Below are 22,929 nucleotides of genomic sequence, written 5' to 3' on the forward strand. Positions count from 1 at the left end.
AAATTTTAAAAAATTTAACATCTAGAGTATTTAAAGCAAATTAAAACCAACAATTACATAGGTGCTGTGCCAAATCGCCCTTGTCGTTGCCCTTGATCAACATGGATACACTTCGAAAAACCAAATCATAACATATTTTATGGAAACATTATCACTTGGATGCAAAACCTAGCATAATATACAAATGAGATACTCATCACAGAAAAACAAAAGTAAAAACACACAAATGGGGAATGGTAGAAAGGTCGTCCAAAGAAAGTGGGTAGAAATGGTAGAAAGAAGAAGGAAGAAGTCACTTTGACCGAAGACGTTGCTGAGGAATCAGAGGTTTTAGAGCTTACTTAGTCCAAGGAGTCTTCTCTGATTCTTTCTGAGGCCCAAGGAACTATTGGAGCTTTTACAAGAGCTGGGAGATCTTGGATACTTGCCAAGCGGTTAGTTGTTGTCTTTAACGAGTTTGATGAGGAAGCCATATCAAGTTTAGCAGAGCATCTTAAAGCTTCTCACCCCAGGTTATATGATGATTCATAGACAGTTGTTTGTTGGCCTTAGGTTTCTTGTATGGTTGGGTCCTAGTTGCCCTATATCTTCTTCTTTTCTTTGTTACCTTTGATCATTGGTTTAGAGGTTTTTGTAGAGCTTTTTGGATTGGTTGTGCTTGGGGTTGTGATATGGGGTTTTCCTTGTTTCTTTCGGGTTTAGGCTTTAGCGCAGGTGGGTGCTTGACAAATGAGATACTAATATTAGAAAAATGAAAAATCCAGATTGAAAAGATACCATCAGAATGTATTGAATATGGTGACAGCACTAGAAGATGAGGGAGGAAGGGGGTGATGGCGACTGATTTTGTGGCCGAAGGAGTAGGTGGTAGAGGAGGAGGGAGATGGGCGGAACATGTAGTATCGCTGGAGGACAAAATGATGCTAATTACCGTCAGTTTAACTACCACAAATTTTAAGTGGGAAAGGATCACTTTGAACTTTGTACTCGAGTTTCGTAAAAACTAACGAGGTTACGATTCGACTTAAGTGATTGTAGACCGGCTGAAAAATATGCACACTTCTTGCCTATGAAAACCTCCTACATGACATATTAGTATGCAAAGCTTTATATAGAGACGATAATGTCAGCATGGGGTGCCCCTGTCCATAATATCAAATTGAGGACCTCAGTCCACAACTCAACTTTGGAGATCCTTTTAGGCAGTCTGAAGGACTAGGTTTGAGTTGAGCATCACTTTCAACCCTCATATAGATGGCTGGTCTTAGAGGATGATATACATTCTAGACGATATGTTTTGTGCTTGTATGTTAGAATTTGGAGATTGTTAGGATCAGTATTTGCTATTGGTGGAGTTTGCGTATAATAATAGCTATCATTTTAGTATTCATATGGGTCAACTTGAAGCCTTATACGAGAGACATTTTAGATCACCGATTGGATGGTTTGAAACTAAAGAGTCTAAACTTGTAGGTCCATATTTATATCAGGAGGCTATTGAGAAAATTAAGATGATTCGAGTTCACATGATGACTTCTTAGAGTATACCTAGGTCATATTCAGATCGAAGGTTTCAATCTTTGGAGTTTTAGTGTTGGAGAACATGTTTTTTCACGCGTGTTTCCAATGAAGGGTATTCCGAGATTTGGTAGGAGGGGTAAGTTAAGTCTCCTAATTATTGGGCCTTTTGAGTCTAAATTTCATTTTTTTTATGTATATTATACTTTATGTTTATCAGTTTCATTCCTTGCTTGAACTATATGAAATAATTAGCCATTCATTTCAATTATTTTTTACCAATTTCTCTATATTTTAAATGCAAGTCCTTGGCTTTTAAGAACTTGTTATATTTCTTTAGACTCTATTGTTCATGATATAATTTGCCACAATATTATTCTTTTAAAGATTATTGGAATTCAAGAATGTGATTTTGATGATTATGTCAAATTTTGAACTTACTCTAATAAGAAGGAAGATGATATTCAATGAGATTTGGAGGAATGCATGATGTATTTTTTCATATTTGTATGTTTGAAAGTATGTGTGTTCATTTTGATGATGATGATTATTGCCACAATATTATTCTTTTAAAGATTATTGGAATTCAAGAATGTGATTTTGATGATTATGTCAAATTTTGAACTTACTCTAATAAGAAGGAAGATGATATTCAATGAGATTTGGAGGAATGCATGATGTATTTTTTCATATTTGTATGTTTGAAAGTATGTGTGTTCATTTGGAATATTATTCATTGCAACAAAGAGATAATGCAACTTATATACTTTGGGTTCATAGTATTATACCATTCATCGCAACGCAGAGATAATACAATCTATTTACTTTTTGTTTATAGTACCATACCGTTTATTGCAATAAAGATATGCGGCATATGTATTTCACATTCATAGTATCATCACAACAAAGAGATAATGTGACCTATGGACTTTGTGTTCTTAGTATCATATTGTTCGCCGCAATGAAGAGATAATGAAACATATGCACTTTGTGTGCATAATATCATACCATTCGTCGTAATAAAGAGAATATGGGGCCTATGGGATTGGTGACCAAAGTACCCATATGAGATACCATTTTTCGCAATGAAAAGATAATGAGACCTATGGTCTTTGTTCTCATAGAACCCATATGAGACATTGCTTGTTGCAACGACGCGACAATGCAGCCTATATGCATGTAGTTTGAGATGATGTCAGGTGAGGCAAGACCCATGATTTATGATGATTATTGATGTTGAATGAAGAAGGTTGAAATTACTTCCCAATTTTAATATACAATTTTCAAATCAATAGGTCATGTGGATATGTATGAAGTTTCAATAATATGGAGTAGTAATATAAAATATTTATGAGGATAATGATTTACACTTTATCACATATATATATATATAAAATATAATATAAAATATTTATGAGGATAATGATTTACACTTTATCATATATATATATATATTTGGTTTTAATGATTGTGCCTCGATTGCTTCTCCTTTCTGCGTACACTTTATCTATTGTGCTCACTTAGTCTTTGTGACTTACCCCATCATTTTTTAGATTCACAATGAGCAGTGTAGCATATTCACGTGCTTTACTGAGCTACCTATTAGTTGTCGTTTGATTTGGTAGGCCTTCATTGTGTAGTGGCTAGCACTTTCCTTTTTGTCGACTTTCCAATTGATGCAACCATAGGGATAGAGAGTCATTTTCTTACTTTTGAGTATGAACTCGTCTTAATATGTAAGTATTCTATTTTGTTGTTCCTTGAGAGCTTTTGGTGGGCTCTATCTTGATTTGATGTAAATTCTGGCTGTGGATTCTTGATATATGCTTTGACAAGTGTTACTTATTTTATAGATATGTTAAAAATATAGAGGAAACTCTATCGAAATTTCAGTAGATATTGATAATTTGAATTATGCATCCATACTTTGATTTTATTCTTAGCCTTGCCAGGCTAGTTGAGATTTGTTTGTTAATAGGAGGTGCACCGGTCACGGGCCAAGAGAGGGTCGTGACAATATGCAAATATAAAAAAAATGTGGGTACCAAAATTAAAGACTCATTCAATTTGAGAGACAAAGGAAAGGAGGGCCGGGGAATCAAAAATGCAAAATTTCTAAATTATAAGGACCAAAATAGAGAAAAATAAAATAGGAAAACCAACATCAAGAAATCACTAAACTAATAGGACCAAAGTGGAACTAAACCAAAACAAAATCAATCAAACAGTTAAATAGATAAAGGGAAACTGAGTCCCTATGTTCCTTCCCTCCTTGTATTATTTTTTGCATTCTTTATTCACTAACATTGAAGTGTTGTAGCAAAGCAACATGGGAAGCTCAGTCACTGTATGAAGAGCACAGTGCACTCTCTCTCTTTCACACACCTTTTTCTCCAATGGGCTAATAAAAAATATGGTGGGTGATGGTGTGGTTGATGAGGATGCCAATTAAACTATTATTTGGGGGAGTGTATTTTAATGCCCAAAAACGAGGCATAATATAGTAAACTAAGCATATGTTTCCAGCAAATGGTGGGTGTCTCAGAGTTGGATCTCTCTCTTATTCTCTTCTTCACCAAGTCACACTCCAATTCACTCACATTTTTTCTTTCTCCTTCACTCTCTTCCTCTGCAAATTTTACTTAAACAACCTCTATGCTGTTATCATCAAGCTATGTGAGCCTTAGGCCACCCCTAACGTCTCTTTTCTCTGTGTTTTGATTGCTTGTTCTGTAACGTTTCAACACTCCATTTACTGCTACCTTTGACTTGGCTTAATTCCCTTTGTTCAATACACGTTTCCTTTTTGCAATTAGCTCTCTCTCCCTCTCTCTATCTCTCTCTCTCACTTTGTTTTGGTCTTTATATTATGTCTAAGCGTTTCCTTATTGGCGTTTCTCTCCTCCATTCACCTTTGAAAGCTTTCTTCCGCTTCTGAATATCTGAATACATATGCACAAACCCATGGCTTAAATCTTAGCTTTTCTTTATGGTGTTTCTCTCTATGAATGCTGATCAACCTGCCATGATGTGATGGCAGTGATGCTCTTTACTTTCTGTGCTCGGGGTTCTTTCATCTGGGTAAGTATCTTTTTCCAAGATGGATTGCAAGCATTTCTATGAACAATATCAATAGCCATAGCTAAATCATTTTGGGACTGAGATTCACAATCTTTTATTCTCGAAAGTTTGTTGCCCAACAAATGGAATTGCCTTACTTAATTTGTTAATTCCTTACTTTTTTTGTGCATGTGAGAAGATGTAAGTTTAATCATTTCTTAAAATTTGTTTCTCCTTCTGTTTTGAGAATCCAACATATGGAAAGGTTTTTAGTTTTCATTCTTGTTTTGTTAGATTTCTTTGTTTAGTTCAAATTGTGTATCTAATGCATCATAATGATTAATATGGGGAAGATTTTTGGTTTTCATTCTTGTTTTCCAGATTTCTTTGTGTGCTTGTTCAATTTATGTATTTACCGTTAGAATTTGGATCCTTTGCAGCATAGGTTCTCTACAACTCTCTCCTACAATTATATGCTCTTATATTGTATTTAAGACCGTGATTAATCTAAATAAAGAGTTAATTCATATATTTAGGAATTTATGATGATTTATTAGCTGAAGAGACCGCAGAGAATTTGAATTCGCCTTGTTCAACTTATGTATTTATGATTCAAATTTGGATTCTCTGCAACAGAGGTTCTCTATAGCTCTCTCCAACACAATTATAAACCCTTGAAGGCTATGATTAGTCTAAATAAAAAAACAACCATAGTGAATTGAAGAGTTTATGAGATGATTCATTAGCTGCAGCCGAGAATTTGAATTCTTGTTATGCTTTTATATGTCTTGCTCTTAATGCCTCATAATGGTTCAAACAAGAAATTGTTGTTGCTGATACTTTTGTCTGGATCTTCTTTATGCAGTTTCAGGCAATTGTTGGCTATATGTAGTAAATTTTCTATTGTCAAGATTTAGAGGGAGGCAGAACACAAAAAGAAGCATTTGCCTGTACCTGACTTATTATGGTTATGGCCAATAAAAAAGCATTACTTGTTTCAAACTTTGGTAGTGCCTTTGACTTTGGTTACTATAATTCACCAGCAGAGAAGATGAGAATTCTCGAATTGTCACCACCCTCCGACGGCAACGGTTCTTCAACTCATGATGAAGAACCTTTACCTCAGGATGCAGATTATATTGTTCCGAGTCTCAGCGACGAGCTAGAGACAATGATCTTGGCCAGGTTTCCAAGATCACAGCACTGGAAACTGTGCTTCCTAAACAAGCGGTTCTTGAATCTATTCAAGAGCGGCGAGATCTACAAAATCAGAAAGGAGTTAGGAATCAAAGAGCCCTCAGTGTTCATGTTAGCCAGTGGTGAGAGCAACTGGTGGGGAATGGACTGGCCTTTCAAGAAAAGTAGGAAGCTCCCTCCAATTCAATCAGATTACAGCTTTGAGTATGGAGATAAAGAATCATTCTCAGCAGGCTCACAACTCTTGGTTTCAGGCAAGGAGATTGATGGCGCGGTTATTTGGCGGTTTGACGCGGAAACAAACGAATGGTTTAAAGGACCATTCATGATCAACCCAAGGTGCCTTTTCGCGTCGGCTACCAGCGGTTCTATAGCCTTTGTTGCTGGCGGTCTTGACTCACAATCTTACAGCCAAGTCCTGGATTCTGCTGAGAAGTACAACTCTGAGACACAATCTTGGGAATTTCTCCCAAAGATGAATCAGAAGAGGAAATTTTGCTCTGGTTGTTTCATGGATAACAAATTCTATGTCATTGGTGGACAAGATGAGAATAATAAGGACCTCACTTGTGGAGAGTTTTATGATGGAAAAACAAACAGCTGGAGCCTAATTCCTGACATGTTGAAAGATATTCCTCCCTCAGTTTCGCAGTCACCGCCTCTCATCGCAGTCGCGAGTAACGAGCTTTACTCGCTTGATGCTTCTTCCAATGAGCTGAAAGTGTATCTCAAGGGAAGTAATACATGGAAGAAGCTCGGGGGGGTTCCGGTGCGGGCTGATGCTCAGGGAGGTTGGGGTGTGGCGTTCAAATCTCTTGGTGATGAGTTACTTGTTATTGGTGCGCCTTCTGTGTCTCACACAGAGCGTGCTCTGGCAATGTATACTTGCTGCCCTGATCCGACCGCTGAGAAACTGCGATGGAGGCAGATTGAATGTGGTAGCATTCAGCTTAATCACTTCATTCGCAATTGTGCTGTGATGGGAACTTGAAAAGTCTGAATTTCAAGCAATAACATAGCTTGAAAGTTTAAATCAATCTCCAGAATAAAACTTGCAGGGTTGATCTAGGAATATCTTCCGATCAAGCTTCTGCTCACATTGGGCAACAACATAAACAGTACGTAAAGTAAAGTACTGTGTCTAAGTTTTATCCATCCTTTTGCTTTTACTATCATCTCATGTGTGTGTGTCTGTGTTTTTCTGAAGCAAAGCTAGTTGATGTAACTTGTTCTTTAATTTCCATCGTTAAATTGGTAAGGTAGTGACAATGGTAAGTGCATCTTAGTGTTGTTACAGAAAATCAGATAATGAGCTTCATATAGCTCAAATGCTATTGCTTCTGTTCCATGTTCTGAATGATGCCCTAATTATGTTATTAATGTATGGATTTTAAATCATGTTTTGGAATATCAATTTTTAACTATGTACTTAAAAGAGTAAAAGACTCTTCAGTTCATTGTCTCCAGTTGCAATACTACATCAAGGGGAACTGATTTAGTTATTTGTGGCAAGATGTTAATTGAAGAATGGACCTTGATTTTTTGTTTACAGGCAAATGCTAGTTGTTATTAATATTAGTAAATTAGCTAACCCTCGTAGCCAAGAATGAACCTTGATAAGCTAGTATCTTATTTACTTTAAGAAAAAGCAATGAAAGTGAAGAAGGTTGGGATAAAAGTTGGGTGTCGCCTAATATACACCTGTAAAAAATGATCAAAACTGAACCACTAAAATTTTACGCTGTCAGCATGTCAAGTTAGAGTTTATTATTTTGTTATTTTCTTTTCATTGTCTTATTCCACCATAGCTTACCCCATCATCAGCTCTGCCCTCCGCCACTAGCCCAAGCAATGTGAGCAACGATCACCATGTTCTCCGCTGCCTAAGCTCTTCTTCTCTGACTCTGTTACGCTCGTCATTCGTCCCCTCCACCCTCTCCAACCTTAATTGCCATCAACTCAATCTTTGACAAATGAAATAACACTTTCATATTTCATGTGTTCAGTGTTTTACACCATGATTTAATTAGCCTCTATCCACTTCGTGGATCTTCAGTGTATCAAGTAATAATGTCTCAATATCAGAATCATTGTAATATGCATCTTGGCCCCATAACTAATGAAGAGCTAGAGGAAGGTCATGGAGAATGTTGTTGTCGAGTATATTTCTCCATAATGCATAACATTATACTTTTGCCTCACATAATTGATTTTTCCAGAATCCTACCTTTAACAACTGCAGAAGTGCAAGTTCATACATAGCGTTAATTAAACATCATAATAGATACTTGTGTCTTAGGTTTTAAAACTAATTAAATAGGAAACACAAGTAATGAGTTAAGTAAATAGATGGGGAAATCTTATTGTGTGTCAAGTGAACCATGTTCTTTGTTGATGTTGATTGTTGTTCATTCAACAATAAATCAAGAGTTGAAGAATTGACCAAGCCCCATGATCTCCATCTCTTTATTAATTATGGGGTCATGATTCACATTTTGATGTCCTTGTTATTTCCTTGATGCACTTAAGATCGACTCATCATTTAAATTTGAGTACCTGATCAGAAACATCACTAGCTAGTGAGATTGGTTCTTGGCTGGTGAATATATCAACCATACAAAACAAACATATATTTCTCAGCCTTAACAAACGTGTATGGAAAAACTTTCTCAAACATAACTCTCTTCTTGTTGCATTTACAAAACAATACTTATTCTCCATTATTTTTCTACATTAGTACCAAGAATCAATCCTGAACTCTAGGATTATCAAGGAGCATCCCCTCTTAGAGACTAAACAGGGGAATGTTCTTTGGTCCCGCCTAGTTCCGAAAGTACTAAATGTAGCCGGCTTAAATGGGAATCACCTTTGGTCTGATCAGCTCTTGGATCTTAAATAGGGAATCCCTTTTGCTCTCAACCTATTCTAAACCATATTTATCACTCTTTAGCATTTCACACTTTTTTATAATTTCAAGATCAGTATTCAGTACAGCAATCGTACTTAGCTAGAACAATTTCTCGTCAAAAGCATGCTTAGTAATTAGAAGATTAAGCTTACTTCAACCATATATAACTTATCATCAACAACAAAATATAATCAACAATCAACCCAAGCACATAATTCTTACCATGCTTTTCTGTTTCACACTTCATATATCATATTTTAACCTTTCAGAGCATCTTACGAAACCATCAAGGTCCATAACATGAAAGTACCATAAGTACATAATCACTCCATGATTTCAAACTATGATAAGTAAATATAATTCTGAACTATGATATACTCCCTCCGTTCCTATTTAACTGTCCACTTTGAGTAGAGACACACATATTAAGAGCATCTCCAATACTAGTTCTTATTTCTTAGTTCTTAGCACTATTCATGTGGGTCCGTATTGCCACATGTGCTTAAGCAACTCTCAAACAATTTTGCTCCAACCATGAGTTCTTAGTTCTTAGTTCTTACCACTATTCATTTGGTCCCACCAACCACATTATTTATATTTTTTATTTTCATAAAGTAAAAAACAAAACTCATAAAGTAATAAAGTAATTTGAATGAGAGAGAAATAATCAATATTTTAAGCTAAGAACTCAAAAAGCAAAATTTCTTATATAAGAACTGAGTTCTTATTTTTAAGAACTAAGAGCTCCATGTCAGCACCTCCAATGGTAAAGTTCTTAGTTCTTAGTTCTTAACTCAAAAATAAGAACTAAGAACCTTGCATTGGAGATGCTCTAAGGGTGTGATTAATTTTGTTGATTTTTAGAAAAAAGTTAGAATTATTTTTCTATTTTACCCTTTGAAGTATGTATTATCTCTCCTCATTTATTTTACTGACAAGGGCATTTGTTGTAAAAACATCATTTAATGCTCTCTTGAAATGCTAAGTGGACAGTTAAATAGCAAAAAAAAATTTCTTCAAAATGGACACTTAAATAGGAACAGAGGGGAGTATCTTTTATGATGCTAAATTGTGAGCAATTTACGATTACAGAAATGTTAGTTTTTTTTATAACCATTCATAAACTACGTCGCCTCACTAGAAATGTGCTTATATAACGTGAAAAATTAGCTTTGGTCATGACATTGATACTAATTTTGACTAATTTTTACCGTATAAACCAGCGCAAAACGACGCTGGTCATGACATTAACCAGCAATTTTAGTGTCGGCCTAAGCCAAAGGTAATTTCGTGGATGTATGACTTACTTCTTGGAGCGGAAATGTTAGCGTCAGCTAGCCTATGCTGAATGACCTCGATTTCTTTGCCCAAGCTTTTGATAACCCTCTCCCGAACCCAGCTTTCTCTCTTCTTTTTCTATGCCCTTCTCTTCGGTCCATCGCCTAGTTCATTGTTCCGCTCCTCCTACTCATCGCCCTTACTGTTATCACTGCTCGTGCCTCTCACTATATTTCGCCCTTCAACAATCACCTTGCCGCCACTTACTATCACCCTTACCATTACCACTTTCGCTCCTATGCACCCTCATCCATGGCTATGAGTCGTTGTCGTCCCTCCTTCTCCACGAATCTCACCCTCCCCCGATGGCCCACACCCCCTCTGACAAAGCTTCTTATTCTACCCCCTTCCTCCTCTCAGACCACAAGATCTACCCCCTAGACCTCCGTCATCCTGCTTCACCGTTGCACTGTCACCCTACAGGTGGTCCTCTGCGAATCGCACCCCAACTCTTGCTCCACTTCCAATCACTGCCCAATTGTTGTTCTTTTAATATTTGCACTACCATCGCTCTATCATGAGTTGTTGCCCACTATTATTAAAATGTGAGCCATCGCCCCATTGTAGCTCCTCCATGTGATACTCGTTGATGCTTGTAACATTTCGATGTGACGATTAGTCTAATGGTAACAACACGAGTCTTTCCAACACGCATTTTATTTTACATCCCAAATGCTAAAAGAAACTTAGTCAAGCATGGCTAAGGAAAACATAATTTCTAACATGAGAAGAAGTCGTAGGAATGCTCCAAAACACCTTACACAAGCTATTGTTCATCATAAAAACTAAGATATAAAACTAAAATACAAAAGTCCTATTTCTAGGCAAAAACTAACGACTAGGCATGCATGTGTGTGCCACTTATAAAATTGTACCTATAAAAATATATATAGTTTATAGTCCATGGAAGATTTTATTTATTTGAAAATAGTCCTTATGACGTCATAAAATGTTTTTAAATATTTTTTACCCAATCACCAGCCCACGTGCCAATCTAATCCTAGTCACATATAGGTGTTCACATGTAATTTTCAAATCAGTTTAAGTTCTTTCAATATTCTCTTTTATCCAATTTAGTCCTTTAAAATTCCTTTTTATTAAATTTAGTCCTTCAAAATTTTCTTTTATCAAATTTATATATAGTTATTTTCCACTTCTTCCTCCCACCCATCACTCATTCTCCCACTTTTTTTCAGGCGAACCACCACACTCAAATCTTTTCTCCCATCCCCCAAACCTCTCCCTCCTCTCCTCCTCCTTCCCTCCAACCTCCATCTCTACAGCTCTGTTTCCTTTCCTTTGAAATTTTTTGCAACTTGGAGATTAGAAAATAATAATTCCTTCAAAGCTATCAAGATTTGTGTGCGGTGCTTCACTAGAAAATATGGTGGGAGAAGGGGTGATGGGGGGAGGAAGAAGAGGAAAAGGAAGAAGTAGAAAAAGGAAAATAACTAAATTTGATAAAAAAAAAAACATTTTGAAATGACTAAATTTGATGAAAGAGAATTTTGAAAGTACTAATACTTATGTGAAAAATACACGTGGATACCTATATGTGGCTAGAATTGTCACGTACGTTTAGGTCCTTTCAAAATTCTTTATGATGTTATATGGACTATTTTCCAATTAAACAAAAAAAATTCAGGGACTAAAAGCTATGAAATATATTTTATAAAGACCATTTTAAATTTTAAGCTATGAAGTATTATTATAAGTCAAGGACAAACCCATTATTTTATTTAAAATTAATTAAAAACCAACATAAATTTGGCACTTGCAATGAATGAAAGTGAAACAAGCACTTTGAGAACCTACCATTTCAGAGGCCCATGCTACTATTATTTTTGGAGAAAGAGCATATATAGAAATAGAAACTGCCGATTCAAGAGTTGGTGTGGCAAATAATAATACTAATCATATCATATGAACCATCGCCTAACATATATGAACTTCCTATCTATTATTGTTTACATATATAATTAACATTATATTAATTTCATATCTATGCTGTTTTCGGAAACAAATTATATCTATGGTTACGTAGAGGCGTACGTAGACTATCGCATGTGAAATAGTAATCAACTGGGGCAAAGCATGTGCAATACTCTGATGACCAGATCTTCACGTTTTAATTAAAACAAATTAAGCACGTTTTACAGGAATAGATTATTTCTAATTAGTGATGAACTGATGATGAACATGTAAACTTGTAAAGTATCTAGATTTTGGTCGGTTGAACATTGTGCAGAGCAAATTAAACTTCACAACCATTGTTTAAGGTTTGGTGTTCAATAAAATCCTTCTGATTTAAAAAATAAAATAACATTGTTATTCTCTTTCTGAAATAAAATAACATCTTCCTATATCACATTACCGATCACATATTTGAAGTAGTTTAGAATATACACCACTTGTCCGGGTAATAGGCTTAAACGCCGTTACTAAATTGCTACGTATTCACATGACATAAGTAAATTTGCAGTTATTTAGTAGCTAATTTTCAATCAATTATTTTACAATTATTTCTTTAAATTATAAACTTTATATGGTTAATTTTTTTAAGGAAATAGATTATATATATATATATATATATATATTTGCGAAAAACTTGAAATCCCTTACAAAATCATAATATGGAAGGCAAGCCAAACCAAAATGGTTGAATGCGCGACACCTTCAAAAAGCAAAAAAATAAAAGTCCAACAAGCAAAACCAAAGCCACATGACCCAAAACAAAGACTAGTGGAGCTACCCAAAAATAAGGGCCAAAAATCAGGAAATAAACACCTAGAAATATCACCTGGATGCTAAGGAGAAACATCTCTCTATGTTCTTTCTCCAGCTAGCTAGCCCACGAATAATTTCTATGTCATTCCCGTGGTATACAAGATCAAGACTTTTCCAAGAAGTCATGACTTCTTAGCTCTAGCAAAATACCTGCAATAGAGGACGGAAGAGATGAATCACTAAAGGAGAAGAAATATAATAAAACCAATCTCCCCCTCTGGCCAAGCCAAAAGCTCATCATCAGCATGGGATATCCCTATTGAATGGGTATATGGTCCCCTTTCTTGCGTCTTTGGTCGCCCGCGAGGCTTTGAAGAGAAGCCCACCACTAGCATGTCAAGACCCTCCTTCTTGGGAAGGACCCTTCATTTAGAAAAGGAAATCCTTAAAGTAAGAGGACTAGAAGTTTCGCCTAAACAGGAAACACCCTTGACCACATACCCATCCAAAGAGAAAGAAACAAGAGCAAGGTCAGAACCACCAGAAATAAAAGAATATTATTATATGGTTCTGCGAAAACATCACATGAGGAAAAATAACCCCGAAAGGAAGTCAATCCAAATTAAAGATCGAATGCCTCTCACGGAGCAGAAGATCAGATTAATTGAAGCAAAGATATCAATACAAGATACCTTAAACAACTTCACATATCCTAGACCACACATATTATACTCACCATGTAATCCAACGGAACCCTCCGACCCAAAACCCTTGAGCCTACAAGAAGGGACAACAAGATCACGTTGCACCATTGACACTTCCAACCCCTTTACCTAGCTCACCACCATCCACCTCATAAAACTCGTCTTCCTTCCGACATCCATGACCATCAATCTCGGGAAACAGAGCTTTGACTAGAATCCTCTGGTCCATCTCACAAAAATAAGAAAACGCAACACATATGCCTGCCTCAGATGCAAGATCAAAAACCTTCCAATGCTTCTTAGGCTCCCCATCAAAACATCTCGCCAAGATAAATGATCCGGAAAAAACCCAACCTCTTTCAATTGTCCCACATGTGTTGTAGCTGCCACCACCTTCTTCAAACCAGACCTCTTCACTTGTCTTCCCAAGAGCCGCACCGGGAACATACGGGAAGGGGAACCTCACTCTTTTCACAGCCAAAAATGAACCACCAACCTTGAATCCATCCAAGAACTTAATCTTCATCTCCGCACAAACCATGGGCGCAAATCTAACGAACCCGAAATACCACCATTGTTCGTTCTTCTCACGTTAGACAAAAACCTTCTCTTGACTTCCATTTTGCGAAAACAAGTTTTTGATTGTTTGTACCCCACCAATTCAGAGATCTCATTAATGAACAAAGTGACAATATCCCTTAAAAAACGTCTCCAATACTCCTTGAAGCATCTGACTCGTCTAGATCAACACCCTCTCATTCCCCATCTTCCACATCTAGATCTCGTCCACCTTGAGGGTGCCCTCAACCGAGAGCTACCGAAAAAGAAGACGGGATGAGAATCGTCAAGCCACAAAAGCAAATCTTGAAAGAGGAGATCGAGACCATTGGCAGGAGGCTAGCCGCTACAGACTTGAGAAAGGATGAGGAACCCTAGCAGGTGTCAGTCGCGGGCACTAAAGATCGAGGAAGAGTATGACATCACTTTCTTTTACATAGTTACAAATCTTATGTTTATAAGTTACAAGTAGTATACATATACATCACCAGAGACCAGTGATTGGCGCCAGACAACTCCTTTTACTTTTTATTTATAAATTCTCATCTCTTCCTACCAAGTGCTTGTACGTATCTATATTTAGTTTACCAATGAAATTAGCGGCTGCAACTTGCAAACTGAGCTTTAGTGCACCACTAAATTTTATATTCACATTCTATGGCCCTTAGGACACATGAAGATAAGCAAGGAAAATGAAAAGTAAAAAAATAAAAAATAAAACTAAAGGAGTATCCTATAAAAATAGCCCTTAAAATATTTAATTTGTGTACAATGGTATAGTATGTCACTATGTACTATCCAAACAACTTACCAACATCCCAATATTTCTAATGGGTTGAAGTGTATATATAATAAGAAAAGTACAATTGACTAACCCACCAACAAAAAGATGTTGATTTAATGGCAAAAAGTTAAATACTTATAAATGTGAGGTTCAAATCCAAAAAAAAAAATTTGTTGAAAGAAACTGTCACACGATTTCTTAGACGTAAATAGACAAATGTGACAAAAAAACAATTGACTAACCAAATTTAATTTATTCCCTTTTGGAAAGCAAGACCTTTAAGCCGCCGGCCATGTGTGCCGTGAGAAGCGGCACAAAAACAGGCTTCTCCGGACTCACAACTCTAATTTCAAATCTGCTCAGAATGGAAGCCACAACATACTTCATTTGAACAAAAGCCATTTCCTTACCAAGACAAACCCTTGGACCAGCTTGAAAAATTGGAAACTTGAATGGACAAACCTCACGCATTATTAATCTCCCTCCTTCATTCTTCTCTAACCCTTCTTCAACAAACCATCGATCAGGCCTAAACTCAAACCAATCCTTCCCCCACAACGTTTCCATTCTCCCCATCCCATAAGGAAAATATGTGACTCTATCTCCTGCCAATACCTTTGTGCCATCTGGCAGTGTGTCATCACACGTGGCGTGCTTGGAATCCCATGCAACCGGTGGATACAGTCTCATACACTCGTTGAGGGAAGCTTTTAAGAATGTTAATTCTTTCAGTGATTCGTAGTTCAGTGTTGTTGTCTCTTTTGGTTTGAATTTTTTTATCTCTTTGACTAGGTCGTTCTCTGTGTTAGGGTAACGTGACAGTAACCAGAAGAACCATGTCATGGCTGCGGATGTTGTGTCCCTCCCTGCCATGATGAAGCTTATCAACATGTCTCTGATCACCTCTTCCTCGTGACCTGCCGGACAAATAATACATGTAAACGAGTGATGATCAAAAGACGTGAATTATGGGGAAGAAAAAACAATTGAGAGAGAGGGTGGGAAGTATAATAAAATATTTTCCTTTGTCAATATTACACATGTGCTGCAAACTTTTTCCATCGATCTTCTATATTTGTTAATAAAAGTTTGACTTAGTTCAGGTCTGATCACTATTACAATTTATGATATGCTTTTGGAATCATATTTCATTGGCAGAGATATTGTTTATTATTATCAACAAAACCCTTACATTAACAAAAGAAATCAAACACATGGTTTTCTAATGAAGAGTTTTAATATTACATAAACTTTAGTAATTATTAGAGGAGTGCTCACAGTAGTTTAAGAGTGATTTATTCCTAGAGATATATATTTGTACTGACACTCATACATTATTTTATGGCAATTTTCAACTTCTACAATATTTTCTCAAGAGCATCACTACAAATTGAATGTCCATCGATAACTTTTACTAGTTTAAATGCATTGTATTTCATATATGAAACTTTGTGTTGACTCCTCATACGTATACATCCACATTAAGAGAAAAATAGAATAAAATATAGAAATCCAAATGTATCAATACATTTGATAAAATGGCTTATAAAAAAAATCAGCATATATACCTCATAAATATATCATTTTAATAAAAGGCTAACTTTTTAAAACACAGACCAATTACATGAATATGTAAATAGAAACTAAAGTTTTAAATAATTTGCACATAAAGATAACCTCATCTAAAACATTATCATATAAGAGAGAAGACATCACACAGGCCACAAGTATCCAATAAAATTTGTTTATACTAAAATGTCCATATTATATTATTATTTTATTTTATATTTTTAAAGAGAATAATAAGATAAAATTGATCCATACTTTAATTTAACAGAAAAAGAGTATAAATGTAATCATTGTTTCACTATAATATTTTATAATTTTTTTGTTACATAATATTATATAATTGAGATTAGGATAATTATTTGTTGACACCTCAAAAATGAGGTGGAATGAGGTGGGGGATGAGAGAGATAGGAAGAAATGAAAAAAGTAAGAGAGAGAAAGTATAAGATGTGATAAGTGATAAGAGGAAAGAAATAGACATAAAAATATGTGGAAATGAAGTGTATAAAAAAGAAAGTGTGTATATATCATTGTTGATTGAGATTATATGATCACATGCGTTTTTATAATAAAATATGAAGTTGTACAACTTTGAATCAATAAACATTGTAACTATTAATCACTCTTTCTTTCCAAGAAGATAAATCTGAGTCAATATCAAAGAAAATAATTGAAGTATGAAGTATCAAATAAAGTAGAAGTGAATTTTTTTGACTGAAAATTTTGCTGACCTGCAGAAATAAGCCTCGACAAGAGATCTTCATCATCATCTTCATCTCCATCTCCTGTTACATTCATCTTAACCACCTTCCTCTCCTGAATCATTTTCATGACAAGCCTATGAACATCCTCAACCGCCTCCTTGAGCCTCCTCTCCGACCCAACTCCTAGCCACCTCTTCACCTTCCAAACCAAAAACAACGGCGCCGCACCACGCCTCGCCGACACCTCCGCCGCCACATCAAACGCCCTCGTCAGCGGTGAAATCGGAGAACTCGGATCCAAACAGCAACACACATCACTCCCGAGCGTGAACCTGCAAATCACACTGAACGAGAATCTCCCTAAGAGTTCTTGCAAGTCAACCACCCTCTCCTCCTCCGCCAGCACCTCCATCGCTGGCAGCAGGTTCTCCCGCACTTCTTCTTCCAGCGTGGTTGTCACGAACTGTCTGACTGACCGCGGGGTGAAGACGTGGCTCGCGAGCTTGCGCTGTGCGAGCCACGGTTCGCCGTCCACGTTGAAGATGCCGTGGCCGAGGAAGTCGCCGAGGATGTCCGTGAAGGGCTTCCCTTTGGGAAAGTTGTGGAAGTTTGTCTTGAGAATGTGCTCCACGTTTTGAGGGTTGGAGGTGACTACGGTTCTCCGCGCGCCTAAGCGGTGGACCACGATGGTGTTGGTGGGTGACTGAGCCAGAAGCTCCGCATACCAATCTAGAAGCCGGAACCGGTTCTTGTAGAAGGATATTAAGCACCCAATAAGGGGATATGTTGCCGGACCCGAACCCGAGTCCAGACCTAAGTCATCTGGGCTCGAACGGTATCCGGCAAGCTTTTTGACTCGTCGAAACTCGGTGAGTGTTATGTAGAGAAAGAGGATGAAGAAGAGGATGATGAATGAGAGGGGTTGCAATGAAAGGAGGGGGAAGAGTCCTCCTCCCATGTTACCCATGAATAAACAGAGTAATAAGAAGTGTACTCACATGTATGTATGATGGCAAGTTGTGAGTTGACTCTTATATGGTCTTTCTTTTAATGTATATACATTTTTATATGGTCTTCAGCCTTCAATTATGGGTTGTTAAAATTGTTAAGAGCTAAATGTGTCACGCTTTATTTAATAATTGAATGTTAGATGATCATCATAACAATTGTTGAATTGACAGAAAAATTGAAAGTGAAAAGAAAGGGGCGCGAAGCTTCACGTTCATCTCCACACGTTGTTAATTAGATATTTTCCTCTGCTTTATTCTATCCTTTCTTCCTATTTGTTTGTTGCATAAAAAACTTTCCCTGTTTCCCAAATCAACTTCTCCACCATATCCATCAAAAGAGATAGTCTGGCTGCATCAAATCAATTATCATGAAATCTTATGATTTGTGGAAAATCTTCAATTAATTCAAACGTCCTATAGTGATGACTGGATATAATAATTAGTAATAATACCCCCACCCGCCCATTCATCTGATAAGGCTAAACGTATAGGAGTATTTTTGAATGGCCGGCTGTTTCAAACATTTTTATATGTTTCGAAGAAGAGCACCATGAAAACTATGCAGTTCTTTTTAAATTCAAACTATGTTAGCATCCCTGGTCGACATGGTTATTTTGTTGAAAACTACCAAATATTAATAACAGGAAAGAAAGAATGAAGAATATGAGGGGAATGGATACTTGTACATTATGTTTGGTAGGGTAGAGAGAGATAGAGAAGAGAGAGTAGAGAAGAGAGAGATAGAGAAGAGAGAGTAGAGAAGAGAGAGATTGAGTAGAGAGAAATAGGTGAGAAATAGAGTGGATTTAAGAGGTTGTTTGGTACGATAGAGATAGAGGAGAGAGAGATGAGAAATAATGAGGTGGAAGAGAGAGAAAAGATTAACTTTAGATTAAAATAATATTTTTTTGAAAAAAAAGTAACAAAGTGGGGGTTAAAAACCGCCACTAAGTTGGCTAAAAGTAGAAAAAAAAATTAAAAAATGCAGCCCACGGTTACTGTTCAATTTCTCTCCAAATTGGAGAGACTCCAAAAAGGCCTCTACAACCCCCTCCTCCCTCCCTCATCTCTCCCACCAAACAAGGTTACTTCCCCCATCTCTCTCCTATCTCTCTCTCTTGCATCTCTCTCTCTTCTATCTCTCTCCTAACAAACAAAGCAGTAGACCCCAGGACACATACTAGCACAGTCAGTCTATATCTCTTCAGGGTTAGAGAGTTCACCGTCCATGTGAGACTATAAAAGCACATTATAAATGATTGGACATCATTCACATAATTTGACCACAAAATCTTAAATAATTGATTAGTAGGTTCTTTCCATTCTGAAAGATTTTAAACCAATATCACTAGTGGGTTGTCTATAAAAGGTGGTAGCGAAGATTCTAGCCAACAGAATCAAGAAAATGATGTCGAAATTGATTGGTGAGTGTCAATCCGCGTTTGTTGGGGAAGAAATATTTTTAATAGTGTTGTAATTGCTAACGAAGTGATCCATGAAGCGAAGTACACAATCTTCGGGGAGCTTCATAAATTATGAGAAGGTCTATGATTCAGTGACGTGGAGCTTCCTCTCGTATATGCTAAAAAGAATGAGCTTTAGTGAAAAGTGGACTGGGTGTAGCCGCAGCTACCTAGAATCATCAATGATATTTGTTTTGGTGAACAAAAGCCCTAGGATGAATTCAAAGCGACCCATTGGCCCTTTTTTCTATTATTAGTGGTTGCACAAGAGTTTAAGGGCTGGTCAAACAAGTAGTTTCCCTTACCAAATTTATTTCGTTCAAAGTAGGGGCTGAAGATGCAGTAGAAATATCTAAATTGAAATTCGCGGACAACACTCTCTTGGTAGGTGAAGCATCCTTATGAAATGGTGTGCTGCTGAAATGTGTTTTGCGCTGTTTTGAATTGGTATATAATCTGAAGGTGAACTTCTTTAAGAGCAAGATAACATGTATCTCAGTTGAAATTAGTGCAATTAGAAGACGGGCTGCTCTGTTACACTAAGAACTATATATGATGCCATTTTTTTTCCTATCTAGAAATCCCGGTGGGAGGAAAATCAAGGAGATTATCTTTTTCGAACCTAGTCATGCAGAGGCTACAGAAGAAATTGTCCGGATTGGGCCAAAAATCTCTCTCCTTTATAGGAAGGATTTGTTTATTAAAAGTCTTATATCTGCTATCTCTCTATATATTAAGTTATGGTAGAGATATGTTAAGATATAAAAGATACAATATGGTAATAGTAGATATCACATTGATTTAGGCATCTTTATGTTAGAATCAAGTGTTGGAGTCAAGTCTCACATCGAAGAAGTCAAGGTTAGAGGGAGAGTTTATAAGGAGGTGGACCCATAAACCTAATGCCTTAAGTTTTTGGGTTATGATGTGGTGTCAATATCTCCTTGGTGTCTCTCCTCGGCCTTGCCCCTTGGGTCCTCGCCGTGACTCTCCCCAACAAGTGGTATCAGAGCCGATGGTTCGTGGGGACCATGACGGCTCCTAGTGTCGAAAGTCTTCCTAGCAGTGTGGCTAGGTGGCGGGTTCCGTTGGCAGCGAACAGCGGTGCAAGGTGGATAGCTTCCGCAGACTGGAGGACCATGGGTGATTTGGTTGAGGGACTCACACTTTAGGGGAAATTGTTGGAATCAAGTGTTAGAGTCAAGTCCCACATCGGAGAAGCCAAGGTAAGAGGGAGAGTTTATAAGGAGATGGATCCATAAACCTAATGCCTTAAGGTTTTGGGTTAAGATGTGGTGTCCAAGATCTCCTTGGTGTTTTCCCTCGACCTTGCCCCATGGGTCCTCGCCGTGACTCTCCCCAACAAGGGTAAGAGGGAGAGTTTATAAGGAGATGGACCCATAAACCTAATGCCTTAAGGTTTTGGGTTAAGATGTGGTGTCCAAGATCTCCTTGGTATTTCCCCTCGATCTTGCCACATGGGTCCTCGCTGTGACTCTCCCCAACACTTTATATGCGTAGGAAGTTGTCATTAGTATTGAGTCAAAGTACATGAGTTTGTCTTTTTATTCCACAATAATTGTCCCACAGTCGTCCGAGTATCTGAGGCATTAAAATCTCTAATGGTCAGTGATAAGTTTGTTGGTCACCTATGGATTGTCCCTCCACATGACAAGGTCATGTATGCTTGTTCATAATATGTTTGTTTGTCAGTAGTGATGACTTGATAATTGTTTGAGGCCATGTCCACAACTATTGCTAAATCTTTAGAAGGGGATTTCTTTAGCGCATTTCCCTACAAGCAGTATCAATATTGGACTTGTTATGGTGAGAAAGGCCACTATAGAATATTTGCACCAATTTCCTTCACTGAACTCATGATGTGAGCACTGCCTAAGCATCTTATCGAATCTCTTCCTAGCCTCAAATAATGACTCTTGCTCAAATTGAGCAAAGTTAATAATCCCTATGTAGCTTACTTGACTTAAAAGAAAGAAAGTACTTTATTAAGAACCTCTCGGGACAATCTTCCCAAATATTCATGAATTCATCGGGAAAGGAAGATAACCAATTTGATGACTTATCTATAAGGGAAAATGGAAATAGTCTCAAACGGATAGCATCCTTTTTAACACCATTGGCATCACTGTGACAATGATCCGAAGAAATTTCTTTCAGGTATACACTCTTTCTACTCTAACTTTTTATTAGAGGAATAACCTCAAAATCAAATAGCAATAGAGGAGTTTACATCTCCGAAACCAATTCCAAATGGACACTCCTCAATCCAAACAAACCAGCGCGTGGAAATGACAAATATAGCCATAAAGTTAGTAGCTAGCCTTACAACACACTAATAAAAACTTAAAAGAATGAAAACTATTAGAAAGGGAAAGATAATCCACGAACAACATACGCCAAATACATCAAATCATTGCGCAAGCAAGACCAAGTTCAATGTAACACAAACTATTAGTCTCAAAAGTAACATCATTTCTACTCTAATCTTGATTCTCTCTCGATTGCGCTGATTTGAGCGCTAGAATATCTTATATAGAAGTACTCACTTCGAGCTCACCATAGTTGCATTGGATACGGAAAGAAGGAGACTCAGTGATAAAGACCATTCCACCATTAGAAAACGAGAAGAAAGAGTCATCCCAATAAAGTTTGGGAAACAATTCATATATACCCCGAACCCCATATTATCAAGGAAAACAATTCGGGTGTTAGATTTGCCACCCCAGGCAATAGATCTAACACCCAGGCTTTTTAAAAAAATGGCAGGAGTACCCTTCGGAAGATAACATTCCGAAATATATTGGAAACATGATGTTCCGAAACATAATAGAAACATAATATTGACTGTTCTTCCGACTTACCTATGGAAGTTTATCTTCCGAAAAAATTCGGAACTTTATATTCCGAAAATAAACACGGAGGGACATTTTGGTATTTTCTCATTTTTAAGTGGGGTGTTAGATCTATTGCCTGGGTGGCAAATCTAACACCCAAACAATTCATCTATATTATATCTTCACCACGTTATACCAAATCCTCGACAATATACTGTCAAAAGAAAAAATCCTCGACAATATCATACATGGGGTCCCGAAGCGACCCAATGCATGACATGATCACCATCACTCCATGAGACAACTTAGGCTAGCTATGGCTAGTCAGATGCACCAACCATCCAACTCCGGGCACGTTTCACCACATGATTCTTCTTTTTATTTGTTTACACTATCACTCTCACAGTCTCACTCATGGAGCTCCCACACAATCACAAACGTGACTGAATAAATCAGAATTAAATAATTATTTATATGCTTGCCTTTATTTTCATGTTTGAAGTTTGAACAGAGGAATTCCGCTTCAAGATGGGA

At 37.0% G+C, this 22,929-nt stretch overlaps 2 protein-coding genes across 2 annotated transcripts; one reads left to right on the top strand and one right to left on the bottom strand.

Annotated features, from left to right (window-relative positions):
• The first annotated feature begins 4,004 nt into the window (after positions 1-4,004).
• On the top strand, positions 4,005-7,232 carry LOC130729697 (F-box/kelch-repeat protein At3g27150). Its single transcript, XM_057581526.1, has 2 exons — positions 4,005-4,599; positions 5,444-7,232. Exon 2 carries the CDS (start codon positions 5,543-5,545, stop codon positions 6,764-6,766), a length of 1,224 nt encoding a protein of 407 aa, XP_057437509.1. The 5' UTR covers positions 4,005-4,599; positions 5,444-5,542; the 3' UTR covers positions 6,767-7,232.
• A 7,585-nt stretch (positions 7,233-14,817) lies between these two features.
• Positions 14,818-18,166, bottom strand: LOC130729698 (cytochrome P450 94B3-like). Its single transcript, XM_057581527.1, has 2 exons — positions 17,095-18,166; positions 14,818-15,711 (listed from the first exon to the last, which is right to left on the bottom strand). Exons 1-2 carry the CDS (start codon positions 18,032-18,034, stop codon positions 15,047-15,049), a joined length of 1,605 nt encoding a protein of 534 aa, XP_057437510.1. The 5' UTR covers positions 18,035-18,166; the 3' UTR covers positions 14,818-15,046.
• Positions 18,167-22,929: the final 4,763 nt, after the last annotated feature.

Source organism: Lotus japonicus, chromosome 1 (assembly GCF_012489685.1).
Source record: "Lotus japonicus ecotype B-129 chromosome 1, LjGifu_v1.2".
Lineage (NCBI taxonomy): Eukaryota > Viridiplantae > Streptophyta > Magnoliopsida > Fabales > Fabaceae > Lotus > Lotus japonicus.

Excerpts from the sequence above, each read along its gene's own strand:
- LOC130729697 (XM_057581526.1), top strand. The coding sequence starts at position 5,543 with ATGGTTATGGCCAATAAAAAAGCATTACTTGTTTCAAACTTTGGTAGT.
- LOC130729698 (XM_057581527.1), bottom strand. The coding sequence starts at position 18,034 with ATGGGTAACATGGGAGGAGGACTCTTCCCCCTCCTTTCATTGCAACCC. Across the intron at positions 15,712-17,094 it reads GTCGAGGCTTATTTCTGCAG|GTCACGAGGAAGAGGTGATC; the intron begins GTCAGCAAAATT and ends TTTGTCCGGCAG.